At 35.5% G+C, this 23,499-nt stretch overlaps 2 protein-coding genes across 2 annotated transcripts in view; one reads left to right on the top strand and one right to left on the bottom strand.

Annotated features, from left to right (window-relative positions):
• The window catches only part of LOC141361501 (interferon-induced protein 44-like), a 141,998-nt gene extending 141,290 nt beyond the window's left edge, over positions 1 to 708 (top strand). The window contains exons 6-7 of the mRNA XM_073862962.1: positions 137 to 237; positions 337 to 708. Coding sequence (XP_073719063.1) covers positions 137 to 237; positions 337 to 537 — 302 coding nt within the window. The 3' untranslated portion in view covers positions 538 to 708. The remainder of the gene's footprint in view (positions 1 to 136; positions 238 to 336) is intronic.
• Positions 709 to 5,171: 4,463 nt separating this feature from the next.
• Positions 5,172 to 21,447, bottom strand: LOC141361498 (protein NLRC3-like). The gene is made up of 12 exons (XM_073862953.1): positions 21,240 to 21,447; positions 20,772 to 20,894; positions 18,002 to 18,130; positions 17,399 to 17,497; positions 15,520 to 15,630; positions 14,220 to 14,330; positions 13,663 to 13,713; positions 11,800 to 13,581; positions 10,503 to 10,679; positions 8,040 to 8,213; positions 7,747 to 7,920; positions 5,172 to 5,797 (listed from the first exon to the last, which is right to left on the bottom strand). The coding sequence occupies exons 2-12, from the start codon at positions 20,846 to 20,848 to the stop codon at positions 5,587 to 5,589; spliced, it is 3,096 nt and encodes a 1,031-aa protein (XP_073719054.1). The 5' UTR covers positions 20,849 to 20,894; positions 21,240 to 21,447; the 3' UTR covers positions 5,172 to 5,586.
• Between the last annotated feature and the right edge of the window lie 2,052 nt (positions 21,448 to 23,499).

Here is a 23,499-nt window from a genome sequence, read left to right on the forward strand (position 1 = left end):
TTTCTCACAAAATCTATCCAGCAAAAGCACAGAAAAGAAAAACACAGTGCACTCACAACATTTAAAATTAAATTTCTGTAAATTTTTGTTCTAACAAAATAGTCTAAAGCTATTTATTTCTATATGATTGTTGTAGGGATTCCTCAAGTCATTGTTATGACCAAAGTAGATGAAACATGTCCACTGGTGAGAGGTGATTTAAGAAAGATCTATATTAGCAGGAGAATCAAAGATAAGGTATATGAAACCATTTATTGTCTTTGTGGTTTACCTACTTAAACTGTCATTAAAAAAACAAATTTTAACATTTTTGGTTTGCTTCCTGTTCCCCTTAAGATGGAGATGTGCAGTGATATGTTGGGCGTGCCAATGAGTTTTATATTCCCAGTGAAGAACTACCATGAAGAAATTGACACAGATGACAACATTGATGTTTTAATTCTTAAAGCCGTTGATCAAATTGTACATGTAGCCAATGACAGACTGATGGATGAAGTGAGATTAGACTGGAGCGGTCCTAGTCTAGTGGTTAGATAGTCGGCTTGTAACCCAAGAGTTCCCAGTTCAAGTCTCACAGCCGGTGCGTTCACTACTCACTGGATGGTTTAAATGCAAAAATCATATTCCAAGTATGGGTCACCATACATTGGTAAATAGGTCACCTCACTTCACATGAACTTTACACGGCCGTTCTACCATGGGATTGTTTTTAAAAAGCTTCTGACACTTTTACTCACACATGAAATGAATTACCAGTTGAAATTTTTTATTGTGTACAAACATTCAATAGTCTAGCACATCCATACTTAAGTCAAAATTACTTGATTTCCAGCCTTTTCTTTCTCTGTTATCGAACGACCACTTTTGCAGACTTGTGTCACATCAGCCTACAAGCACCAAAACCATCTTGTTTTGTTTCCTTACCTCATCCTTGGGTTACTAAGAACATTGAGACTTGACGTTCATCCCACCACTGATCTACTGGCGTCCCATCATCGTGATGCCCAGCTGATGTCTGCCCAGTGACATCCAACTGCTTCTTTTATTATATAGTATTCTGGCTATAGCATCGGTCTTTAACCGGGGATATGCCAAATAATGTTTAATATCAAGCATTTATTTTGTAAAAAATGTAAAACATGTACAAAACAATTGGGATGCTTTTTGGAATCGTGAATCTGGAAACCGGATCGGATTATATAGATGATGTAAATATTTTAATCAGGTAGCAATGTGTAGGGTACATGTACTGTCGTAACCTGCAATTGACGTATAGGCAAACGTATATTTGTCTTTCTTTCAGAATACAATTTAAGAATCTGTGCAATCCTTGTTCATATCCAATTTCTAAAATTGAATGGCTGTTAAAAGCTTTAAATGACACCACGTCTGCATAGATATAAACCGTGTAGATATAAACTATCCACTACTGTGACAAAACTATCGCTTGCATTTAAAATCAACAAAACATGTGCCATGGTACTGATTGTGCAAGATTCATAGTCGAATTGAAATCCGGACTAATAGCGTTTGTCAAACAACGTTGCCTCAAAGATACTGCGGACTCATTGCATGTTGTTCTCCTCGAGAGAATAAACTTGCGTTACTTAAACTAATACAGTAACAATAATGATCCATGTGAAAAGCAAAGGACCTCAGAATTATAAAGCACTGCAGCAGTTTGTGTGGTCCTCCCCACACAGAAACCAAAAAGAAATTACTGGTATTTGCGCCATTATTTAACACAGGAAAAAACAACTTTGCGTTTGAAATGTCTGCAATTTTGCTGATGGGGGAAGCATCACAGAGATCAGAGAGTGCATGGTAGAAGGGAGAGGATTTTTTCCACATATCAGTTATTTGGCATGCTATCATTTTCTAAAATCAGGGTTCCCACACTATCGTTTTCTGAAATATTGCCAAAGACGACACCGGAAGTATATGGCAAGGGAGACGAGGTGTCTCGTTCCCTTCTCAGGGAACAACAGTTACATACATAACCCCGAGACGTTTTCATATGTCAAACACAACTATGCAAAAAAGCATTTTGGTATGAATCAACATTCGCATACAGAAGATATAAGCATTTAAAGCAAACATTTTAGCATGTGTGCTTAAAAAGTCTAGAATTTTTATGATGATATATGGATTTTTTTCCAGAAAATGTCTTGCAAAAAATAGATTCAAGCACTTTCAATGACCTGTATCTATGTATGTATATTTTCAAAAACTTCCCAGGGCCTTGAATTTTTTTCCCAGATTCACAAACTTTCAAGGACCTGTGAGAACCCTGTAAAATATTGTTTACAAAGCCATGCTATGTTTAATTTGCTGAAGAAAAAATGAGTCATCATGAGGAGAAGTCACACTTCTTTCAAGCCCTGGGGCCTCATTTATAAAGCGTTTTTACGCACAGATTTGATCTAAGACCGTGCGTACGCTCAAATCCACTCAAACGCTCAGATTTATAAAACTTGTCTTTGACGTGGAAAAGTACTTACCTCCACGTCAGGTTCCGACTTGACGTACGCACGTTTCCTTGTGGCAATATTGTAGTATTGCAGGTAGGCATATTCGAAACTTTTTGTTTTGTACCTTTTGTGGTCAACATGCAAAAACATTTTTTCATTTGTTTTGGAGTTGTCCTTATTCACAAAAAGAAAAAAAAATGGTTAGATTTGTGCTCTTTTGTTAGAATTCATATATTTTTCTTAAGACTTTGGAAAATATTTAATTAGTTTTTTTCTCTTATGATATTTTATTACATATGAAATATTATTTGATTAATGTGTTACTTTTGTTTGCAACGTTTATCATAAATAAATGTAAATGTGGTGATTATAAACCATTATTCCGTATTTTTCTATTAAAAGTTAAGCAATAGGCTACCTAAAATCTATTAATAATCTGATAAACAAGAAAGCTGCTAAATGTATTAATGTATGTCAGCATTTCCATGTTTTTATTTAATTATTTTTCTCTTTCATCCCCTGGCTAATGTAAAAAAAGTGTTGAATCTGGTTGATAAAAAATAAATAAATATTCGAAACTTTTACAGCGTCAACATAATCTGTATTAGAGCTTAGATCGGGCACAAAAAACGATAACCGAAGCCCCTGCACGTTGTGTCCGAGCCCAGCCCGACCGACACATTACCGACAATGTTTTAATAGTGCGCCGTGACGTTCTCAACTACAATTCAGAGTTGTTTGAATTACAGAAATCTGTTTAGAATTATCTTAATGAGCTAATGCAACAAGGACGAAGCATGTAAACTGCACTGTTTGTTTATTCAGAATAGAAACGTAAAAACATGGAACAATTGTGCACACAGAAAATTAACAAACTGTGGAGAAGGCCTACAACTCCAAAATAATTTAACCAGGTTTTAGAATATATTTTAAAACAAAATATGTTGGCCTGTTTTGATATTTTAAAATGTAGGCCTATTCTAATGCAAAAAGGTTCAGAAAACGATTTTCTAGTTCGTCATCTTTTCAAAAAAATATTTAAAAATATAGCAAAATTGTTTCGCAGTGTTTAACACATGTTAATATTACAGAACATGTGCTTTATTGAATGAGAGTAAAACCGATCGAATTTAATGATTAAAACGACGTGAAAGTAACTAAATTGTGAAGCCTCGATGTATCCAGGGGACATGCGACATTTAAGAGTGATGGGTATTTCAAAAATTAATACAAATTATTCCCATGCATCGATTTTAATGTTAAACATCTGTAAATCGAAATGAATCCATATGGAATATATTCCGACGGTTTAAGATACGATCTTTGAATTTTAAAGTCGAAAATATCTTATTTTAACACCGCCGCGTAGGAGGCATGGCAAACTGAAACAAAACTTTAAAGACACAAATATAATATATAATATATGTTAAGCCTACGTGTAAATCTATATTTATGAAACCCGTGAATTGAAAGATCCACTAATAATCGCCTTAACTTATGTCAATAAAGTTTCCATGTTAGAATTTAGAAATATTAAAAACTTAAGCAAACGACAACAAATATGTTTTCTTACCACTCGCCATTGTAGCAGTCAGAGAATTTGGCCTTTGAAATGTTATATTTATATGCTAATTAATTAAATTAGGGGCGTTTAGAAGGCGGAGTTGTAAGAGTATTTAGCTGCGCACAATTTTAAGATCATTTGTGATTTATAAACAGCACATCTGGAAAAGAGGCGTACGCACGGTTTTTTGTGCGTAAGCTCATTTTCTCTGAATCACACTTACGATCATTTCAGAAATGGTCTTAGATGAAATGTAGGACAGTTCCTACGTCGCACTTTTATAAATGAGGCCCCTGGTTCTTCATGCATGTGCATGTTAACTTTGTTAGCTGGAATTTCACACTTCGCATTTTCCTCTGTGGTGTTTCATCAGGCGTTAGTAGATCACCTGCAACTGAGAAGCATCAGCTCTTATTTGCGACTCTGAACTAAGTTGCACTGCTCTTAGTAGATTCATGCATTGATTATTATGAAAATGTGCCTGTGTCATTATTGTTCCCGTTTAGTAAATCACCTGCAGATATTTCCACTCCCATCTGCACAAGTTTGGAATTGTGCTCTCATGCCAATTTGCCCCATTTAGTAAATCTGGCCCTATTTATACTAAAATCTCAATTGAAGTTACTCATAATTCAAGTGTGCAAAGAAATGAAATTATTCTATTTAAAATAATAACAGTAACACAAGATGTTAAGACATTTACTATAAATACAAAATACATCACATGGGACAAAATGTTACACTTTAAAAACTGTGCAAATGTTTGTTTGTGTCCTTTGAAACTGCACTAGATAAGGCTGGCTTTTAGCAGTTTGTTATATAAATGTCATTCAATCATTTATCTCTAACTACCATAAACGCGGCTGTTTAATGTGTTACTAGCAGATAACGCAGGGTGTGCTTGGTTTTTCCAAAGTGTGTTTTACTTACTGGGGACCACTGACTACTGTCTATTGACATGTGGTTTTATACGTTATGTTCTGCATTCTTTGGTGTATCAATTTATCCTTAACTACCAGTTTTTGGTTCTTGTCTCACCTGCTTTTAGTTTGCTTGCTTGGTGATATTTTTGCAGTAAATAAAACACAGTTTTTGCAGAATATGGAATGGAAATGGTCTTTACAATGACACAATCATTGATAGACTTGATAGAATGAAAGGCATTGATAGACATACAATAGAACAACATTACTCTACATGCAGTGCAATATAAAACAAATATGCTTTTTAGATAATACTGCCTACTTCCATTACATTTTATAATGATAGGTCAAAGTTTAAAGATTATGACTGGATTTTGGGAATAAATCTATAATCCATAGTCTTCAGTGTTGAGTACTTCATGCCGACATTTACATCTCTGCTTTTGCCTATGCATGTGGTACTTGAAGCTCACTGTACATTTTTCTACCAATGATGATCAGACAGCCATCTTAAACCCATCAGTCTTACAATGAAACATAGAGTCACATATGAAGTACATAACATTAATACTGTCACACCTGTTCAGAAGATCCACTTTACATGAATACAAGTTTAACATGGTCTACATTACTTAAAACATTTGTTTGAAAGTACCTTTACTAACTGTAGTGTCTCTAGTGCATAATGTGGATCATCCATTATATCAGAGATCAGCTTCACTCCTAAATCTCCGAAATTATTTCCAATCAGATTCAGTTTTCTCAGGTGTGATGGGTTTGATTTCAGAGCCGAAGTCAGAGCAACACAACCTTCATCTGTGATATTACAACCCCACAAACTGCAGAGAACAATGAAACATTTAGGATGGGACAACATTCAAAATTAAAAAGCAGCATTAGGGAATGATACTGTCTGTTAAATAAAATGCTCAAAATGTTGTTCATGTCAGTTCAGCAAACAAAGATTTAGGTCACACTGATTTAAAGTGCAATACAGACACCAAGACACCTTTCGAGATAACGTTTTCTGAAGGAGTATAATGCAAGAAAACAGACTGTAATAAATGTGTTTGATGTAACAAAAGCCAATAAATATATAATTTATACATATAGATGTTTATTTAACACAAAAGCTGCGTTTTACACTTTACCACTTCTTTTACCACATTTTACAGGAAACTGTGTTGTGACAAAAAATCTGTTTATTTCTAGATGTCTGTAAAGTTTGTGTACTGTAAGTTACCTTCAGGGTTCCCACTTTAAGCCAGATGTCAAATTCCATGACATTTTTCCTAACTTTCACTGACTAAAACGCTGAATTTCCTAAAATGTGTCTAAAATGTGTACGGCAGGGATTTTTGTAAGAAAAGCTCGGAAGCGAGTTAGCATTTTAGCACTTCTGGTTCCAATGTCCCCAAGTCAAACTTTTCTTTTTTTAATGGGTTTTTGCTTAAACACAAGATCTTGGGTTAACGCAAGCCCAAATTATTTTCATGTTTTATTCTATGAAGATCTCAACAATTCCCAATAAACATTCATCCACAGAGTATTTTCTTATCAGGGAACATGTTTTTATTGTGTTTAATAAAGCTTGAAAGAGCTGTCAGAAGCTTGGGGTGATTGATGTCGAGAGGCTGTGGTGTAGTTCTCTTGTAGCCTCAAGTTAGCTTTTAATTTCTAGTAAACGATTTAGTCTTCAATATACATAAAAGTTATGTTTAGTGGTGAAGATTATCTTGGACAAAACATTGGACATAAACTAATCTAAATATAGATTTTATTTATTTTTTGTGATAATTCAAAAGTCTATGGGAAAAATGAAAGGGCTTTCTGACAAGGGAACAAGCACTCTCTAAAATTAAGGTCAGATCGAAAAAAATGTCCCCTAATAAGGGCCAAACTTTATAATGCTGACATTACCCAAACAAACGAAATTTCCGCTAGCGAGCTAACACGTTTTTTGATAATAAGGAACATGCTGCTGAAACAGTTTGTACTGTCACTGGAATCTTGACCGTGTGCTGGACCACAGCTGTCTCGTGCGAGACTCGGAGGTCACTCGATGTCAGTGACTATACTTTCATTCTGTCGTAAAAATCAAGGACTTTGCTGATGTAACATGGCTGCAGCAGGCGTAGTGATATTACGCACAGCTAGAAAATAGTCCACTGCCATTGAAATTTACCAAGGGGACTATTTTGGGGCAGTGCGTAATATTACTATGCCTGCTGCAGCCATGTAACAGCAGCAAAGTCCTTGATTATTACACCAGAATGAGAGTATAGTTCCAAGCCATATCTGCCTAGAAAATTGCAACTTAAAATTCTCTGTCTGTCTTAGTACATGATGTAACTACAGAAGAGTCAAGTTTTAAATAAGAAAAATATCGAACCTCTTTGGTTATTTTTTAGCAAGATGCTAATGGACTAATCAGATTCAATGGATTGTGCTAAACTGTGCTAAAAGTGCTAGCGCCAGACCCGGAGATCAGCTGAATGAATTTCAAAATGATAAGAATCAAATGTTTAACTCTAGGGGAGCTGGAAAATTAGCAATATTTTCAAAAAGAGTGGAATGTCCCTTTAATAAATGGAAACTACAAATTCATGATAATCCATGAAATCTGATGAAATAAATAAATAAATACATTTCCATGACTTTTTATTTCTGGAATAGACCTTTTTAAATTCTATGACATTCCAGAAATTCCATGACCTGTGGGAACCCTGTACTTTGAGCGATGCCTGGAAAATGGTGTTTAGAGATCAGAGAGTTGATTTTACAGTACCTCAGTATCTCCAATTTACACTCAGGATTCTTCAGTACATCAGAGATCAACTTCACTCCTAAATCTCCAAGATTATTCTCAGACAGATTCAGTTCTCTCAGGTGTGATGGGTTTGATCTCAGAGCTGAAGTCAGAGCAACACAACCTTCAGCTGTGATATTACATCTCCCCAACCTGTAGAAAACAACAGCACACTCGTTGCACAGTTCATGATACAAAGATCAGGACATTTCATTAAAGAATGTACCAAAAAAGTTAAAAGATCTAAGATGGCTCTTGTCCAGAGATTTTACCTCAGTATCTCCAGTTTACAGTGAGGATTCTCCAGTACATCAGAGATCAGCTTTACTCCTGAATCTCCAAGATTATTATCAGACAGACTCAGATCTCTTAGGTGTGATGGGTTTGATCTCAGAGCTGAAGTCAGAGCATCACAACCTTCAACTGTAATATTACACCTCCACAACCTGTAGAGAACAATGACACCCACATCACTCTCTCCGGTCCATTTATAAAAGTCAAGTTATTTGACAAGTATGGTATCCCATACTTAAAATGTGACCTCTGCACTTAACCATTAAGTTACCTGAACAGCCATTAGGACATGACTGCCACAACTTAATTTGAGTTAATTAGTTAAAAAGTGTGTCTTGTCAGCTTTACCTAAAAATTATTTGTTCAGCCAACATAACATTGTTGAAGAGATTATAGTAATTGTTGTTCTGGCTCCCTCCTGCATAAGTGTAGCACCATAAAATAATTACGTGAGTAATAAGTGGTCAAGTAGCGTCAATAAACTTGTTGTGATGTATATTTTAGTACAAAAACAAACAAATGAATGGTTTGAAATAAAACAATTAATTTAAAAAATGTTTTGATGTATTTGAAGCTGTAATTAAAAGGTCTATAGTTGAATTGAATGAGTTGAATTGAGCAGCTGCACTATAGATTGGTTAATTCAGTGTTATGGAGTTATTAAATATGTGATCCTAATTAAAGGGGGTGGAGTCTATATAATGGCATCATTTAAATTTTTGTCAGCCTTTATTACACTTTTCATGTACAATTAACTTTGTTTAATTGAACTTCTTTTGTCAAATGAACTAAATTATTGTTTGTTGAGGTTTCTTATACACTATTTTTTTTAAGTAAATCCAACATTAAATTTTTTTTCAATGTACTATACCCATAAAACATCTTCAGCAAGTACTGGTCTTCTAGCTGACAAGCGAATCTCATATGATTAACACAATTTTAAATGTATAGACGATTTCAGCAGTAACAACATAAACAAAGGCTTTCGTGGAAAACATTTAATGTCCGGTAAACTCAGCTAAAATATATTTCAATTCAATTTTATTTATATAGCGCTTGCACAAAAGTCAATTGTTTCAAAGCAGCTTTACATAAATAGAAGAAGTGAAAAGCACAGAAAAACGACAGATAGCACAACAAAATACATGATAGCATAAGCAGTTAAATTTGCTGCGGCTATGACACAATATTATAAGCGAACGTATTACTAAAGTATCGTCTAGAAGAGGAAGCTAAGTAAAGCCCAAAAAGGCTGCCTCCCCGGGGTAAAAAAAACCATAGGAGAAAAAAAAAAACCGGCCTTTTATCCGAGGAAGTTAAAAAAAAGTCAAAGGAGGGAAAAACACTTGGGTGAACGGATAAGGAGATTTAGCGGAGATTAAGCGGGTTCTGCCGGTGATCGTTGGTCAGGCATCAGCTGGGCATCACGTTGAAGGACGGCCAGTAGGGCTGGGTGGTATGACGTTATATTCCGTTACCGCGGAATAAAATGTCAGACGTAACAAATTTTTCTATTCCATCTATTCCGCGGAATGCAAATCAGTTGGCGTGGCTAACGCTGCCCTCCAGCATGTTAGACTGAGTGTGACAGAGAAACATGTAAAATAGTTTACTTATAAAAAAGGAACGAGTTATTTGTGTAGTTTTTATAATAAGTGCCAGTGAATCCACCGCGGGTCACGCAGCGAGACTCTTGTCTTGCTCGCTCTCATGCTCTCTTTCTCTCGCGCTCTCTCTCTCCTCATGCAGCAGCCGGCCGGTCTCTCGCATGCAGAGGTATATACAGTACTGTGCAAAAGTCTTAGGCCACCATGCTACCATTAGATGTGTTGTTTTTGCAATTGTATTTTGCAAGTGATTATATATAATTATTTCTTAGTCTCTTTATTAGAATAAAACCAGAAAATACAGGAAACTAATTTCTAATTCTAATCGAATGAATTCAGATGCGTTTCGTGCCAAGAGAGGTCAAACTAAATACTGACTGATGCCTGAAGAAGACATTTTGTTCTGAAAATTGTTTTTAATTTTGTGTACATATTTCCTGTATTTTCTGTTTGTATCTAATAAAAAGAGTGAAAATAAATATGGATGGACATTAAAACTTTGCTTAAACAACAAAGCTGGTGATAACGGCCTAAAACTTTTGCACGGTACTGTATTTGTACATACTAATACCATATACCACCAGACATGGGTTCTTACACACTGTATAAAGGATTTGTTCGTTCAACTTAAAAAAGTAATTTAGCTGGTTGTCTTAAAATTTTAGAATTTTATAGACTTTCAAATTAAATCAAATTGTTTATATTAAAATGCTTGTGTTGTCAAAGTTTGTAGTCATTACATATAAATATGTGGTTGGGGGTTGTTGAACTTAAGTTCAGAACAAGCAATAAATCCAAGTGTGTAAACAGCTTGAGAGGCATCTTTAGTCTTACTTTAGTTTTTCCAGTTTACAGTCAGGATTCTGCAGTCCATTAGAGATCATCTTGACTCCTGAATCTCCAAGATTATCATTCCACGACAGATTCAGTTCTATCAGGTGTGATGGGTTTGATTTTAGAGCTGAAGCCAAAGCAGCACAACCTTCAGCTGTAACACCACAGTGACTCATCCTGTTCAGAAAAGTAACAGTATTCAACAGTGTCCCTTACTTTATTTAGATCCAAGATCATCTGAGGAGCTCATATAATGTAAAAACGCAATATTTAAATAAATGCTGTGATACCATGAAGTCTTTAAATTTACTGCCTTACTTGATTTGGACTATTAAGTTTTTTTTTATTATGAATGTAAATTCTGATCTAATTTAAGTCTGTAAATTTCGTTGTATCAATGTTGCGTGCTGGCAACTTTATGATCATATTTAGGAGTTCATCAAACTAAACATCAAAACTGATTTTTTTCAACAGGTATACGTTTTAAAATGTATTTAAAACAGGGTGGTTATATTATCAAAAGTTGAGCTACAAAACAGGAAAACCGTTTCTTTAAATTTCATAGATGGCACGAAAAATATCTGCACCGAACCTATATTAATGCCTCATACAGTTTTCACTCTTGTGATGTAATATTATGGTTGGGGTTTAGCTATAAATGATAGAAAATAGGTGTTTCCATACCTAAAGTGAATACAGAGATTATCAAACTCAAAGTAAGCAAGCAGGTACTTCTGTGCAAAATAATAAAGGGTAGTGTCTATAAAATCATTCATTTTAGTGTTTTTCTTGTTAGTTTTTATCATTTATGTCATATATGTCTTTTTTTTGGTCTGCTTTGACGCGCTAAATCTCAAAATTAAATACGTTTATTTAGGTTTAGTTATCAAAAATATTTTTATTATATCTTTGTGTAATGTTCTGTACATTGTGCCTGAAAATGTTATGAGGAATCATTAAAAAAAAAATTTATACACATTGCCTTTCATTTTAACTTAAAAAGATGAAATGCATCGTCAGTTTCGTCTTTGTTCATCACTTGAAAGGCAGTTTTCGTCACTTTATCAGAAAGTTTTTCTGTGCTGCTTGTGAAAGACAATAAAAGTTACCAATTTGTCCCCCTCCCAACCCATGCACACACACATAGATGTTCAACTATCGGTCAACTATAGAAAGATTCAATAATTCTGATTCGAATATGTAAATCCTCAGTCGGGGACACCTCTAACTAACAGTAACAGCTCAAGAAAATGGATTTAATTTTTAGAGTGTGATGACTGTTTTCAAAGATACTTACTGTGCTGATGTGGATTCTTTAATAACAGGTAGAAGTTTCTGAAGAACTTCATCTGCTGTGTTTAGTGCTCCAACAAATTTATTCAGATAAAAGACATCAATCTTCTGCTCTGAGGTTAGCAACATAAACACTAAAGCTGACCACTGTGAGTAAGAGAGGGGAGAATCTCCTACTGTCCTAGATTTCAGATATTGTTGGATTTCCTCCACTAGTGAATGATCACCCAGTTCATTCAGACAGTGAAACAGATTGATGGATATCTCTGGTGAAGGATTCTTCTCACTGATCTTCTGTTTGATGTATTTGATTGCTTCCATTTTCTTTTGAGAGCTGTTTTTTGATGGTATTAGTAGACCTTTTAAAAGTGCCTGATTTGACTCAACTGACAGGCCCATAAGGAAACGGAGGAAAAGATCCAGATGTTTATTTTCATACCGTAAAGCTTCATCCACAGCTCCCTGCAGGTCAGATACAACATTCAGCTTAGACAATACTGGTCGGTCAAACAGACTAGACCACAGTGTGCGTTCGTTCATAAATTGAAGGTGCACATAAAGAGCTGCTAGATGTTCCTGAATGCTGAGATGAACAAAGCAGTAAACTTGTCCCTGATACAAACCAAACTTCTCTTTAAAGATTTGAGTACACAATCCTGAGTACACTGATGCTTCTGATACATCAATGCCACACTCTCTCAAGTCTTCATCATAGAAGATCAGATTGCCTTTCATAAGCTGCTCAAAAGCCAGTTTACCCAGTTTGAAGATAATTTCTTTGTCCATGTCATCTTGCTGAGAATACTTCTCGCGTTTGATGTCTGTCTGAATAATCAAGAAGTGTGTGTACATTTGTGTGAGAGTCTTGGGGATCTCTCTTCTCTCTGCTTCACTCAACATTCTCTCTAGAACAGTGACTGAAATCCAGCAGAAGACTGGGATGTGACACATGATGTAGAGACTCCTGGATGACTTCAGGTGTGAGATGATTTGATCAGACAGACTCTTATCACTGATTCTCTTCCTGAAGTATTCCTCCTTCTGTGGATCACTGAAGCCTCGTACCTCTGTGACTCGATCAACACACTCAGAGGGGATGAGATCAGCTGCTGCTGGTCTGGAGGTGATCCAGATGAGAGCAGAAGGAAACAGATTCCCCTTGATGAGGTTTGTCAGCATCACGTCCACTGAGGTTGATTCATTTACATCACACAACCTCACACTGCTGTGAAAATCCAGAGACAGACGACACTCATCCAAACCATCAAAGATGAACAACACTTTATATTTATCACTGAAGATTTCCATTTCTTTTGTCTCTGGGAAGAAAAGATGAAGAAGATCTAAAAGACTGAGTGTTTTGTCCTTCATCAAATTGATCTCTCTGAAAGGAAGTGGAAATATGAGGTGGACGTCCTGATTCTCTTTCTCTTCAGCCCAGTCCAGAATGAACTTCTGTACAGAGACTGTTTTTCCAATGCCAGCGACTCCCTTTGTCAGCACACTTCTGATGTGTTTGTGTTGTTCAGGTAAAGGTTTAAAGATGTCATTACATTTGATTGGTGTCTCCTCTGTTGTTGTTCTTCTGGATTGTGTCTCAATCTGTCTCACCTCATGTTCATTACTGATCTCTCCACTTTCACTCTCTGTGATGTTTAGCTCTGTGTAGATCTCATTCAGTAGTGTTGGGTTTCTTTGATTTAATGCTCCCTCATAAAAACACAGAAACTTCCTTCTCAGATTTGATTTAAATGTGTCAAAGACTTCAGTAGGTTTATGTTCATGTCTGTAAAATTAAAATAACATGTATGGTTAAAATGGTATAGCAACTGCATGTAAATGAAGAGAGATAAATGTTGTGTTTTACCTGATATTTGGACCTATTTGTACTCTAAACTGCTCTTCCAACAGGAGAATTCTGGGCATAAAAAGCAAAAACATACATGATTACATACTGTATATGAATGCACACATACATATACAATTCTTGAATATTCAAAAAAATCTGTGCACATATTAAAAAACTTAAAAATGGCCAAACATCTTACACAAAACTATAAATCACACCTTAGATGGTCAGGTGGCAGTTACAGGGTTATAAAGTATATGACAAATAAAGTACTACTGTTAGTACATATGTGCAGTCTAAATAAGTCAGAAAGCACACAGTCTAATTTTGAGCTACAGGCAAAAGAAAGTATACATTTCTGATTTTGGTCAGAAAACAATCTTCCTCAAACTGACTCACAAATCCGACCAGTGCACAGACGATATATTCACAAATATGCAGAAATGCAGAATTACCAGTGATTTTAAGGTATGGATGCAGTGATTTTGTTTTTTAACCTTCAATATGTATATATATGAAATTTGCTCATTCCGACTCAATTTGTCAGCACAGGTCACATATGTGTGAAACTCAACCTGCTGTTACTGTTTTCATCTTTAAAACGCAGAGGCTGATCCATAGATCCTTCACTCCTCATGGATACACAGCTATGCTCTGTTGAATCCGTTCTATCCAGCAGAACTAAACTGCAACAGAGAAAACGTCTTCCAATGAATCAGTTTTTATATATTATTAGGAAAACACATGCAACCTTTTGGGCAAGAGTTTGGTTTCCAAATGATATCTCAGTTTTAAAATTTTTCAAAAACCTTGTTTTTTTGGTTGTGCATTCCAATTAATATCAAACTGCCGTTGGTTTGTTTTGATTTACTGTAAGCCTTCATAACAAAAAATACAGCTAAGTAGCACAATAAAACACACTAAAAACATGATTACATAATAATAAACATGTTTTGACAAAAAAAGTAAAAACAGAGTTATCTCGTTTTGGAACCAAACTCTTCATTTGTAACAATAGCCAACAATACATTTCTTTTATGCCAAAATAATTAGGATACTAAATAAAGATTATAAGTAAATTTCTTACAGTAAATATATACAAAATGTATTTATCATTAGTAATATGTCTTGCCAAGGACTTTAAAGGGCAATTTTCTCAAATTTTGATTTTTTTGCACTCTCAGATTCCAGATTTACATAGTTGCATTTCGGCAAAATACTGCCGTGTCCTAATAAATAGCACTGCCGTGTCAAAAAACTGTTTCAGTCTGCGAGGAACTGTAACAATGTTTGTCATGCAATATTAACTCCTCGTTGCATAGTTTTAATATGCTTTTATTAAACTACGTCAAGAACAACCACCGGAAGCATTTGATATTTTGAGCTTTCAACCCAGATGTGTTTTTAGTTCACAGGAAATTTGGTACTTGGTAGTCACATTTGTGGTGGTAGATTAGCATCCTGCAGGCATTGTTCTAAAAACCATGGGTACGATGGGTCTGATGCCCATTCAAACTGAAGTCTGATGCCCATTCCAACTAAGACAGTAAATGTTCATGATTTAATTTGAAATTCTTCCTTCTGATCAAATTTCATGCAAATATCTGATAAAATGAGAAGGTTACAAGCAAAATCATGTGAATATGCAGGATTTTCGGTCACACACCTTCCATTGAAATCCATGTATAGCTTTTTCCTCTTATTGCTAATATTAAAAATATCTTAACTTTCTCAATCCTCAACGGATGTTTACAATCATATTTGTAAAGGGAAATGTCTGCTCTGTCTAGTCGTGATAAATTTATTCAGCTAAAAAATGACCCTTATGACTGGTTTTGTGCTCCAGGGTCACATACTGTATGTAAAACTCTGTACCTGCGGTTGGTGTTTTCATCTTTAAAACGCACAGGCTGATCCATAGAGTATTCACTCCTCATGGACACACAGCTGGGGTCAGGTAAACTTGATCTTTTCAGCAGGACTGAACTGTAACAGAGATACAGTGGGGCAAAAAAGTATTTAGTCAACCACCAATTGTGCAAGTTCTCCCACTCAAAAAGATGAGAGAGGCCTGCAACCTTCATCACAGGCACACCTCAACCATGAGAGACAAAATGAGGAAAAAAATCCAGAAAATCACATTGTCCGACTCCCCAAGAATCCATTTGCAATTTATGGTGGAAAACAAGTATTTGGTCAACAACAAAAAAGCAAGATTTCTTTCTCTCACAGACCTGTAACTTCTTCTTTAGAGGATCCTCTGTCCTCCACTTGTTACCTGTATTAATGGCACCTGTTTGAACTTGTTAGCAGTATAAAAGACACCTGTCCACAACCTAAAACAGTCAGAATGCAAACTCAACTATGACCAAGACCAAAGAGCTGTCAAAGGACACCAGAAACAAAATTGTAGACCTGCACCAGTCTGGGAAGACTGAATCTGCAATAGGTAAGCAGCTTGGTGTGAAGAAATCAACTGTGAGAGCAATTATTAGAATATGGAAGACATACAAGAACACTGATAATCTCCCTCGATCTGGGGCTCCACGCAAGATCTCATCCCGTAGGGTAAAAATTATCACCAGAATGGTGAGCAAAAATCCCAGAACCACATGGGGGGACCTAGTGAATGACCTGCAGAGAGCTGGGACCAAAGTAACAAAGGCTACCATCAGTAACACACTATGCAGCCAGGGACTCAATTCCTGCAGTGCCAGATGTGTGCACCTGCTTAAGCCAGTACATGTCCGGACCCGTCTGAAGTTTGCTAGAGAGCATTTGGATGATCCAGAAGAAGAGTGGGAGAATGTCATATGGTCAGATGAAACCAAAACATAACTTTTAGGTAGAAACTCAACTTCTTGTGTTTGGAGGAGAAAGATGCTGAGTTGCATCCAAAGAACACCATACCTACTGTGAACCATGGGGGTGGAAACATCATGCTTTGGGGCTGTTTTTCTGCAAAGGGACCAGGATGACTGATCCGAGTTAAGGAAAGAATGAATGGGGCCATGTATCGTGAGATTTTGACTCAAAACCTCCTTTCGTCAGCAAGGGCATTGAAGATGAAACGTGGCTGGATCTTTCAGTATGGCAGTGATCCCAAACATACCGCCCGGGCAAAGAAGGAGTGGTTTCGTAAGAATAATTTCAAGGTCCTGGAGTGGCCTAGCCAGTCTCCAGATCTCAACCCCATAGAAAATCTTTGGAGGGAGTTGAAAATCTGAGTTGCCCAGCGACAGCCCTAAAACATCACTGCTCTAGAGGAGATCTGCATGGAGGAATGGGCCAAACTACCAGCAACAATATGTAAAAACCTTGTGGAGACTTACAGAAAACGTTTGATCTCTGTCATTGCCAACAAAGGGTATATAACAAAGTATTGACATAAACTTTTGTTATTGACCAAATGCTTATTTTTCACCATGATTTGCAAATAAATTCTTAAAAAATCAGACAATGTGATTTTCTGGATTTTTTTTCTCATTTTGTCTCTCATAGTTGAAGTGTACCTATGATGAAAATTACAGGCCTCTCTCATCTTTTTAAGTGTGAGAACTTGAACAATTGGTAGCTGACTAAATACTTTTTTGCCCCACTGTATAAATCAGTTTGCTGACTATCTTACCAAATGTTATTTCTTGCCATTTTTACTTAAGTTTATGTTGTCCTAAATGTTTCACATTTTGACAATTTTTGTATACAAAACATTTTGATAAATAAGGACTGCTATAAACACATATTCACCGTTTACCTTTCGTCCTTAAAACGAAGAGGCTGATCCATAGAGTTGTCACTCTTTAAAGACACACAGCTGAGCTCCGGCAAGTCTGTTATGCCCCGCAGGACTGAACTGTAACAGAGGAAACATCGACACCTTTAAATTGCAGCATTCATATTTTACTGTGAGATAATACGCAATTCTTTTGGAAGAAATAACTCTAAATGAAAAGATAGAGATGTTGTACAGTTGTACAGTATTTACAGTTATTAAACACTAAAAATAATGTATCTTGTAAAGTGTGTGGTTGAGCCACAGTACACATTTATTTGTGCATCAAACGGCACCACTTTTACCTCATTTAGAGGGAAAACCCTGTAAATGTAAAGAAAATATGATTTACATAATGTAACATAGAAATTAATAGGTTTACATTTTATAATTCAACAAACATAAAATATAAACAAATTGTATTGGAAAACACTACAATGGTGCATCTCTCTCCTGATCTGCAGACATGCTTTCTGATCAAAACTTAATAAAAACATCAGATCTAGACATAGGACAAATAATGATACAAAAAGTCTTATTCACATAGTGCTACTTCTACTAGCAAATATTTAACAAACTCTGTACCTGTGGTCGATGTTTTCATCATTGAAACGTAGAGGCTGGTCCATAGAGCAGTCACTTTTTGTAGTCACACAGCTGAACTTTGATGAGTCTGACTGCTTTTCTCTCCATTTATGTCTCTCTTGTCTTTTTCTATGAACATCAAAACAAGACAAAGGCAATGTCAGGTGCATGATCCCATGCACAAAATACACATGCCAAGAACGCGTTGCATCAACAAAGTTTCATCTTTCATGGGTGTACCTGCATAGGCGGAGTTTCATTTTTGTGCCTGGGGGGGCACCCGCTCCGCTAAATATTCCGCTCTACTGTTCAAGCGCTCCACTCAGTCGCTCACCGCCCAAGCAAGCGCTCCGTTAACTTTCCGCTCACGCTCGCAAATAAACCAATTCCCGCTCAGATCCCGCTCCGACATAAAAAAATATTTAGTAAGCCTAGTTGTTTTCTGTACTGACGTTCTTGGATAATTGCATTTAATTAAAGTATTAGCTGATAAATCGCAGTTATGTACAGTTGTGTGTTGACTATTAGACCTAGTTTAACTTATATGGATATAATTCAAATTAACAATTTGTTTCCACGACATCCACATGTTTTACTAATTCACAATTTTAAGTTATAATAAATGTAATAAGTAATTACGAAATATTATAACAATTCGTTCCCCTTATGAGAAAAAGATTAACAAACTATAATTTTATATAAATATATTATTTGAAAAAACTAAAATAAATTGAAGAACAATTTCTTAACATGAAGGTTTTTAAGTGCGAATTTACATTGCATCGGTAAAAACAGAACACAGTGTCTTAAAGAAATTAAAATTAGACAGTATTTATGAACCTGTAAATGTACAAAACGAATGCAATACAGAATATTTATTTATGGCATTTTCAATTGTATATTAGTAGATAAATTAACATGTATCTATATAACGAATAAATCATTATTTTGGATAAATTAATCTGGATAGATAATTTTAGTCAGACTAAACATTTCATCATTTCAGAACAAGAACAAGCTTAAATGCTATCTATAACAACTTACATTTTATCCCAAATGTTACATGGTCGAAAATATGTAGAAATATAGCCTATACGAGAACAAATTACAGAACAAAAATGTTTAGCTCACGCGGACCGAACGAAAAGCCGTTAATTAAGCGGACTCTCTGTAAAATAGAGGACGTGCTGAATCAGTCGAGTCGGCAGATTATCATCAATGTTTATAATGTTCCACGCAGATACTGTTGATAAAACAATTTAATATCTAAATGTCCAGGTAGTCAAGTGTTCAGTCAGTTAATAAAGGCACCTGCGTTTTTGGCTACAGCTTCATCCACGGAGTGGCCACTGTACATACACAAAGAACTATAAATGTTTTTCTTTTAAGTGATTTTAATGCTGGTAAGCAATCAGTTATATTATGTAGGCCTACAAATATATTTGTCTTTGTGTTAATCAGTTGGATTAAAGTTATTTTAATCTTTAAAACTGCATCTAGATGCAGACGATGCTACAGTTATTCTGTCATCTTAGTTTCATTTCTTTCATTTATATATAAGGCTGGCGTGGCGACTTCCTTAAAACAATATTTGAACTCCATAACTTATTGCAAGCCGTTTTTACAGATTCTCGAACTAGCAAATTACCAATGGGCATTCTGGGATGAGCGAGCGGAGCGGAATTTTCGGAAATCCGCTCTGCGCTCTGATGGAAATATTACCGCACCGCTCAAAGCTCTCACACATCTTCAACCCATACGAAAATTAACCATGGTTTTACTACAGTTAAAACCAAAAAAACATGGTTACTGTAGCAAAACCATGGTAACCGCAAAATAACCATGGTTTTGACAACCATGGTTTTCAAAAACCATAGTTAAACCATGGTTAGTGTAGTAAAACCATGGTTTTGCTGATAGTAAACAATACACAAAAAACATGGTTACTACACTTTTACCACAATAAAACCAGGGTTAATTTTCGTAAGGGATACTATTTGAATGTACCTGTGACAAACCGTGTTTCGTCAGCTTCTCTGACAGTTTTTTCCAGTTTCGAGCTCCCACTTTTGTAAATAGTTCGTCCGCGTGATCTTGCAATATTTGAAGAGAAGTGGCGACAGCAACTCCATCCATGGGAACTTGTGATAGTAAAATGTAGAGAAGGCACGATTAACATTTCCAATGAGGCGCTTAGGGAAAGAAGAAAGTATAAGCTGTTTTGGCCCAATAGCTTTCTCCCCGATGTCAGCCTATCCAGATCCAGATGTGGCAGGTTGAACTTGAGCGGTAACTCTGGTGACACGGTGGCGGCGCTGCTGGATCTCAGGCCAGCTTCGTTGTTCTCAGATGCGGCCTCGATTGCTGTGTCTGTAGCAGCAGTGGAATAAGTTGAAGCTTCAGATAGAAAACTCCACACTTTTACTAGTGGGCTTATTAAAGAAACGACGAATGTCCATTTTGTTTGTTTAGCATGTAGACTAAAGCGGGAACAGAACGGGAAGAGTCTCTACTCACGTAAGTTAACGCAATACTTTAAGATCCGCCAATCACGTGAAAATTAACTTTTTCAATACAGTAATTAAAAATAATTTAGCATTAACTTACTCATTATTCCATCAAAAATATAGAAGATAAGACAAATAAAATGAGAAAATAAGAATTCTGTATTTTTTTATTAATTTTTTCAAAGCAAAGGCAGGCATTAATTGGCCCCGTCTGGGGGGGGCATTGCCCCCCCTTGCCCCCCCCAAACTCCGCCCATGTGTACCTGCAAACTTGACAACTGTCTTCGCAGGATGTTTTGTCCATAACTTGACAACTATCATCGCCAGATGTTTTGTCCATAATAATACTGCACTGGTGGATCACACGAGTCTGATCTCCTCCCCCACTGGGTAATGGAATGGAAAGACATAAACACAAAAATAAACCAACGCAGGGTCAAATTAATTACAAGCAAAACGAATATGTGCTAAATAAAATGTTTATCATTCTGTAGGGGTTTAAATCTTCGTCATTTGGTCATTGTAAAGCTGTACGTTTACACGCGAAATCCCATTAGCATAGGCTACAGAGAAAATAAATGGCTAATGACGTACTTTGACATTCAAGCCTATTCGAACTGTAAACAGCATATAGGCCTAATGTCCATTGTCCTTTATCCGATGGGGGTTCATATTTTGTAAACATTAATTATCTAAAAAGATTTATGTTTTCTTTCATCTTTAATACTCACCCTTTCTGCTGTGTTCACAACGCCGTGTAGGTCATTTCACAAAATGTGGAATGAAAACTAAACGTTCAGTTTTCTTACTTTCACTTTTGTTTTCTAAAACTGTAGGAAGTGTTCACCGACACGTTTACAATTTAGATTAAAAGTGGTGAGCCACTTAATTTAAAAAGTCACAAAATTGGTCTGAATCACCAGCCCCTGCAACAATATATTCCCCCCTCTGTAACAATATCGTAATCATAGACATTATAATGTCTATGATCGTAATTGGCAACAGGTTGCAATAGTATATTCCTGCACAGTTGACGCACTAAAGCCAAATAATTTCTCTCGTCACAAGATGGCGCCCAAAAGACAAAAGAGTAGCTGGCGCACTTACTGGACCTCGCAAGTCGCTGCGCAGACCGACCAGCATATGACATCAAAGAACCGCGAGAGCGAAAACACTTTTTATCCGTTCTCGCGGTACTTTGATGTCATATGCTGATATTTATAGTATGAAGAAGTCATTCACAGCTTCACAAGTTTACAGTTATGCCATAATTATTTAAGTCTGTCTGTTTTACTCTGACTAAAAAAAGTTATAAAAATAATATTTTTCCAAATAGTTAAATGTTTTTAAAAAAAAAAAACTCATTAATAATTTAAGTCTTGTAAAAGTTACTTTTAGTTTATGCCATCTCATATTAAATATATTTCAAAATATAAAAAAATGGCCAAAAATATATTTCCTGAAATATATTTTGGAATATGTTTACAAAGACATATTTTTCACAGATAATTTTTTGTATATTTTGAAATATATTTTAAAAATAAATACATTTTAAGCATAAAAATATATGTAGCCTACTATATCTACTTTATTCATATTACGAACCTGTAAACATAACAGTTTTAAAAAGGCTAAAAATGAAATATATTTTCAACTTTAAAAATTTACTTTATAAAATGAACTTGTATAGAATATATTTAAAATATAATTTGGCATTTGGAATACTTTTTTGCTATATGGGATGTAAAATTAGAAATATTTTGGTTGAAATACATTTTGAAATATATGTTGATAAAAGGTTAAAACTAAATATATTTTCAAATTCAAAAATATATTTAATTGAGCATTAGGGGAGAGCAGGGGCGAAAGTACCATTTTTCGAACAAATATAATTTAAAAGATAATGTTACAGAGAAATATTTTTGCTGTGGTCAATAACTCACAAGAGTGGTCTATCAATACCAGGTGGAATTTTAAACAAATTTAATATGACTTCAGTATAGTTTTACTTTGAATAGTCACATTGTTACTTTTGACCCTGTCAGCTTGGAGGAAAGTAACAAACTGGTGGATCAAAAGGAACACAAGATTTTTGTGTTACACTTGTGTTACACTTTTTTGACAAGTTTTTTTTTTTGTTATATACACTCTAAAAAATGGTGCTATATAGCACCAAAAGTGGTTCTAATCATAGAAGAACCGTTTTTAGTGCCATATAGCACAGGTGAAGCACCTGTAAAGCACCTGTGTAGAACCACATAGTGCCATGTAGAACCATATTTGGTGCTATAGTGGTGCTATATGGCCCCCATATGGTTCTACACAGGTGCTTCACAGGTGCTATATGGCACTAAAAACGGTTCTTCTAAGATTACGAGCAAAGAACCACTTTTGGTGCTATCAATAGCACCGTTTGTTTTTAGAGTGTAGCTACATTATTTTTACTTCACTGTCCTTTTGTTGTATAATTTAAACTAGTATCCTAGGCCACTACTATTTCCACTTAATGTAAAATATTAGTTATTCAAATTAGCACAATGTTAATGAACCACAGTACTGTTCGTATACCAAATTAAATCAAGGTTTGATTCCAGGGACACTGCACTTTAAGTCACTTTTGATAAAAAAATGTATGCAATAAGTGTAAATATAAAAAATAGCTAATTATTCTGAACAGTAGATCATATTATTCTCATATTATTAGAGATTAGGAATTTACCACACCCATAACTCCTGTAGTTCAACTAGTGCACATTGCATAAGCAGCACAAAGGATGTGGGATTAAATTCCAAAGGAACACACATAAATGTAAACCTTGTGTAAAAATGTAAAAGCATCTGCTAAATGCATAAATGTAAAATAAATTGATAAACAAACAAACATTGATATACACACACTCACACTCACAAGAAAGACAAACACAAAAAAGTGTGTAATTTAACCCAACACAAGCACTGTTCAGAACACAGAGCAGATCTCAGGGATAAACA

This window comes from Misgurnus anguillicaudatus, chromosome 24, assembly GCF_027580225.2.
Source record: "Misgurnus anguillicaudatus chromosome 24, ASM2758022v2, whole genome shotgun sequence".
NCBI lineage: Eukaryota > Metazoa > Chordata > Actinopteri > Cypriniformes > Cobitidae > Misgurnus > Misgurnus anguillicaudatus.

What these genes read in the sequence shown, in the direction of transcription:
- LOC141361498 (XM_073862953.1), bottom strand. Translation starts at nt 20,848, where the DNA reads ATGGACAAAACATCTGGCGATGATAGTTGTCAAGTTATGGACAAAACA. An exon ending in GATGAAAACAGTAACAGCAG is followed by an intron (nt 13,714 to 14,219) that starts GTTGAGTTTCAC and finishes TTTTATGCCCAG; the next exon opens with AATTCTCCTGTTGGAAGAGC. An exon ending in TGTAAACTGGAGATACTGAG is followed by an intron (nt 7,921 to 8,039) that starts GTAAAATCTCTG and finishes TGTTTTCTACAG; the next exon opens with GTTGGGGAGATGTAATATCA.